Below are 5,585 nucleotides of genomic sequence, written 5' to 3'. Positions count from 1 at the left end.
GTCCTTCTAAAAAAATTAGCATATTGTGATAAAGGTCATTATTTTCCATAATGTAATGATAAAAATGAAACTTTCATATATTTCAGATTCATTGCACACCAACTGAAATATTTCAGGTCTTTAATTGTTTTAATACTGATGATTATGGCATACAGCTCATGAAAACCCAAAATGCCTGTCCCAAAAAATTAGCATATCATGTAAAGGTTCTCTAAACAAGCTATTAACCTAACCATCTGAATCAACGACGTAACTCTAAACACCTGCAAAAGATTCCTGAGGCTTTTAAAAACTCCCAGCCTTGTTCATTACTCAAAACCGCAATCATGGGTAAGACTGCCGACCTGACTGCTGTCCAGAAGGCCATCATTGACACCCTCAAGCAAGAGGGTAAGACACAGAAAGAAATTGCTGAACGAATAGGCTGTTCCCAGAGTGCTGTATCAAGGCACCTCAGTGGGAAGTCTGTGGGAAGGGAAAAGTGTGGCAGAAAACGCTGCACAACGAGAAGAGGTGACCGGACCCTGAGGAGGATTGTGGAGAAGGGCCGATTCCAGACCTTGGGGGACCTGCGGAAGCAGTGGACTGAGTCTGGAGTAGAAACATCCAGAGCCACCGTGCACAGGCGTGTGCAGGAAATGGGCTACAGGTGCCGCATTCCCCAGGTCAAGCCACTTTTGAACAAGACTGGGTCAGAAGCATCTCGCCTGGGACAGCTGCTGAGTGGTCCAAAGTTATGTTCTCTGATTACAGTAAATTTTGCATTTGCTTTGGAAATCAAGGTCCCAGAGTCTGGAGGAAGAGAGGAGACACAGAATTCACATTGCTTGAGGTCCAGTGTCAAGTTTCCACAGTCAGCTGGTGTTGTTCCACTGTGTTTTATCAAGGGCAGGGTCAATGCAGCTAGCTATCAGGAGATTTTGGAGCACTTCATGCTTCCATCTGCTTTAAAGCTTTATGGAGATGAAGATTTCATTTTTCAGCACGACCTGGCACCTGCTCACAGTGCCAAAACCACTGGTAAATGGTTTACTGACCATGGTATTACTGTGCTCAATTGGCCTGCCAACTCTCCTGACCTGAACCCCATTTGAGAACCTGTGGGATATTGTGAAGACAAAGTTGAGAGACGCAAGACCCAACACTCTGGATGAGCTTAAGGCCGCTATCGAAGCATCCTGGGCCTCCATAACACCTCAGCAGTGCCACAGGCTGATTGACTCCACGCCACGCTGCATTGAAGCATTCATTCATGCAAAAGGATTCCCGACCAAGTATTGAGTGCATAACTGAACATGATTATTTGAAGGTTGGCGTTTTTTGTATTAAAAACACTTGTCTTTCATTGGTGGGATGAAATATGCTAATTTTTTGGGACAGGCATTTTGGGTTTTCATGAGCTGTATGCCATAATCATCAGTATTAAAACAATTAAAGACCTGAAATATTTCAGTTGGTGTGCAATGAATCTGAAATATATGAAAGTTTCATTTTTATCATTACATTATGGAAAATAATGACCTTTATCACAATATGCTAATTTTTTTAGAAGGACCTGTATGTGTGTGTGTATATATATATGTTTGTGTATATATATATGTATATTTATGTATATATATGTATGTGTATATATATATACACACAAAAAAAATCATATATATTATAAACGCCCATTAAAAGTTCTCTAATGAAGCAGCAGATTGTGTAGAATCTTCACTTCATCACAGTCTCCCATCCTGAGCGAGCACAAAGGAGACAGTGGAAAGGAAAAACTTTATTTTAACAGGAAGAAACCTCCAGCAGAACCAGACTCAGAATCTGATCATCTGCTTCGACCGGCTGGGTTTGAGAGGACAGGAAGGAGGAATGAACAAACACAGAATGGCAAGTCCAGATGTTGGTACAGGTGTACCTCCTATTGGAAGACAAAAACACATGATGATATAAAAAAAATAAAAAACAGGAAGAAATACAAGTCAGAGTTGCTTATTGTTCATTCACACCACATGTGGTACATGTGGTGGAACAAAGATGTGTACACAGGGTCCCAGTTACATCCAACAAAAGTATAAAATGTAAAGAAAAACCGTAATAAGATCTAAGATATGAACTAAGAACAGAAAACCGTTTGAATAAGTAAAGACAGCAGTGGAGTGAAGAAATGTGGTCAGTTTGTCCTCCAGCAGTCTAAGCCTATAGCAGCATAACTAAGGGATAGCTCAGGAAACCCCAAGCCAACCCCAACCATAAGATTAATCAAAAAGAAAAGACTTAAGCCTAATCTTAAAAGTAGACCATGTGTCAGCCTCACAGACAGAAACTGGAAGTTGCATTTACAAATACATTTTGTTTTCTAGTGATCAATTGTATTTTGCCATAGTTGAGTTGATGTGTTGTTGATGTGTTGTTACACCCACTGACCGCCACCTGTCATTTCAGGAGTGAACAGTTCTTTGGGAGCCCCAGCAACAAAGCAACAGCAGCAGAGGGCATCAGAGAGCGCCTCCTGCTGGTTGAAGAGCGGCGACTGCTGCTGCAAGAGACGAGGCTTCATAACAACCAGGAGGAAGAGGTGCTTAATAACCTGGAGGAGAGGTTAGATGTAATTGGAGAAGAACTGAGTGAGAAAGAGGAGCAAGATGAAGAGGAGAAAAGAGCAGAGCCACAGGATGACGACCTGGGGAGGGCTACACAGGACTGCTAATGAATGTGATGTTACACCTCACCATTTTAATGAAGGGTTGCTGACTTTTGAAACCTCCCCTGCAGGTTGCGTTTGCCCAGCTGCAGCAGAACATTTTCCTGGCTGTTGACACTTCTTTCACAAAGGCCATATTGGGTGTCTTGAAAGGCACTTTTTAAATAAAATTATTATTATTATTATTATTATTATTATTATTATTATTATTATTATTATTATTATTATTATTATTATTATTATACAGTGCCTTGTGAAAGTATTCGGCCCTCTTGAACTTTTCAACCTTTTGCCACATTTCAGGCTTCAAACATAAAGATATAAAATTGTATTTTTTGTGAAGAATCAACAACAAGTGGGACACAATCAAGAAGTGGAATGAAATTTATTGGATGTGTCAAACTTTTTTAACAAATAAACTGAAAAGTGGGGCGTGCAATATTATTCGGCCCCCTTGCGTTAATACTTTGTAGCGCCGCCTTTTGCTGCAATTCCAGCTGCAAGTCTCTTGGGGTATGTCTCTATCAGTTTTGCACATGGAGAGACTGAAATTCTTGCCCATTCTTTCTTGCAAAACAGCTCGAGCTCAGTGAGGTTGGCTGGAGAGCGTTTGTGAACAGCAGTCTTCATCTCTTTCCACAGATTCTTGATTGGATTCAGGTCTGGACTTTGACTTGGCCATTCCAACACCTGGATACGCTTATTTGTGAACCATTCTATTGTAGATTTGGCTTTAAGTTTTGGATCATTGTCTTGTTGGAAGATAAATCTCTGTCCCAGTCTCAGGTCTCTTGCAGACTCAAACAGGTTTTCTTCCAGAATGGTCCTGTATTTGGCCCCATCCATCTTTCCATCAATTCTGACCATCTTCCCTGTCCCTACTGACGAAAAGCAGGCCCAAACCATGATGCTGCCACCACCATGTTTGACAGTGTTGCTTTTACGTCAAACATATCATTTTGCATTGTGGCCAAACAGTTCGATTTTGGTTTCATGTGACCAGAGCACCTTCTTCCACATGTTTGGTGTCTCCCAGGTGCTTATGGCGAACTTTAAACAACACTTTTTATGGATATCTTTGAGAAATGGCTTTCTTCTTGCCACTCTTCCATAAAGGCCAGATTTGTGCAGTGTACGACTAATTGTTGTCCTATGGACAGACTCTCCCACCTCAGCTGTAGATCTCTGCAGTTCATCCAGAGTGATCATGGGCATCTTGGCTGCATCTCTGATTAGTCTTCTCCTTGTTCGAGATGAAAGTTTAGAGGGACGGCCGGGTCTTTGTAGATTTGCAGTGGTCTGATACTCCTTCCATTTCAATATGATTGCTTGCACAGTGCTCCTTGGGATGTTTAAAGTTTAGGAAATCTTTTTTTAATCCAAATCTGGCTTTAAACTTCTCCACAACAGTATCTCAGACCTGCCTGGTGTGTTCCTTGGTCTTCATGATACTCTCTGCGCTTTGAACAGAACCCTGAGACTATCACAGAGCAGGTGCATTTATACGGAGACTTGATTACACACAGGTGGATTCTATTATCATCAGTCATTTGGGACAACATTGGATCATTCATAGATCCTCACAAAACTTCTGGAGTGAGTTTGCTGCACTGAAAGTAAAGGGGCCGAATAATATTGCACGCCCCACTTTTCAGTTTTTTATTTGTTAAAAAAGTTTGACACATCCAATAAATTTCATTCCACTTCACGATTGTGTCCCACTTGTTGTTGATTCTTCACAAAAAAATGAACATTTTATATCTTTATGTTTGAAGCCTGAAATGTGGCAAAAGGTTGAAAAGTTCAAGGGGGCCGAATACTTTCGCAAGGTACTGTATTTCCTCTCCCACCCTTAGCCCCATGACTTGGTCCTTTCTGCATCGTGTTGGAAGTTCATTCTAAAACTGGGGGAATGGTTTGTTCTGCAAGCTCATCAACCTCTACCATTTTTCAGACCTCATTTGTCTATAATAAAAAATACAATAGTTATTATTTACTGGAATATTTAACGTTTATATCTCTGACTGTTGAGGAAAAAGGACTGTGTTGGTTTTATTTGTAATTTTTAAATACTATTAAGATGTTCTAACAGCTGCCTTCTCCTTCTCCTTGATGTGAGGAGAGCTTCCATGGTGCTTATTGTGCTCTTCATGCCTTTTGTAATGTCCCTTACATTTGTACTCTCAGAAATCTACAATAAAACATTTATGAAATAAAATTTAATTTAATTTCAGTTTGATTTCAGGTTCATGAAGCGGATGTTGCATGTTGGAAAGGTTACTGGATTTCATCAAGACTTAACATTAACACGTTTTGATGTAAATAATGAGGCTCTATAAAGAAATCTTTCTGACTTGATGGAATTCAGACATTTCGTTCTGGCTCTGCAGCAGACTGACCAGAGACGTGAAATTGGCGGATTCTCTTTTTCTATTTATTTAAGCTTACCGCTCTGTAACTGCACTACTTTCTGTCTTTTATTATCCAATAACAAAACATCCTATAAATAAAAAATATATTTAAACAGTTGTGAATTAACATATCTACTCTATATCTACTGGGCATCTGTGGCTGAGTGGTTAGAGCAGTCGTCCTCCAATGCAAGAGTTTGTCATTCAAATCCACCAGCAGTCACATGTCTAAGTGTCCCTGGGCAAGACACTGAACCCCTCACTGTCTCCGATGTGTGTCCCATCAGTGTATGAATGTGATAAAGCTCTGGTTAGTCTCTTTAGAATGATTTGTTCAATTAGCTTTAGATCTAGTAGAGAGCTGTATGAATGGGTAAATGAGCACATAGATTGTAGTGTAAAGCACTTTGATTATCTTGATCAGACAGAAAGGTGTTCTAGAAGTACTAGGGGTGCATCAATTGCAGTTTTCTGGC

The 5,585-nt window shown here is 40.3% G+C and overlaps 1 protein-coding gene across 1 annotated transcript in view; it reads left to right on the top strand.

The window, feature by feature from the left end:
* The window catches only part of sestd1 (SEC14 and spectrin domains 1), a 32,705-nt gene extending 30,001 nt beyond the window's left edge, over positions 1-2,704 (top strand). The window contains exon 19 of the mRNA XM_037686615.1: positions 2,440-2,704. Within this exon, the coding sequence (XP_037542543.1) occupies positions 2,440-2,704 (265 nt within the window). The remainder of the gene's footprint in view (positions 1-2,439) is intronic.
* Positions 2,705-5,585: the final 2,881 nt, after the last annotated feature.

The sequence above is a fragment of the Nematolebias whitei genome, chromosome 13 (assembly GCF_014905685.2).
Source record: "Nematolebias whitei isolate Nwh7 chromosome 13, NemWhi1, whole genome shotgun sequence".
NCBI classification, from domain to species: Eukaryota; Metazoa; Chordata; class Actinopteri; order Cyprinodontiformes; family Rivulidae; genus Nematolebias; species Nematolebias whitei.
Note: the sequence above shows the minus strand (reverse complement) of the source record. Positions and strands in the feature narration are given on the sequence as shown.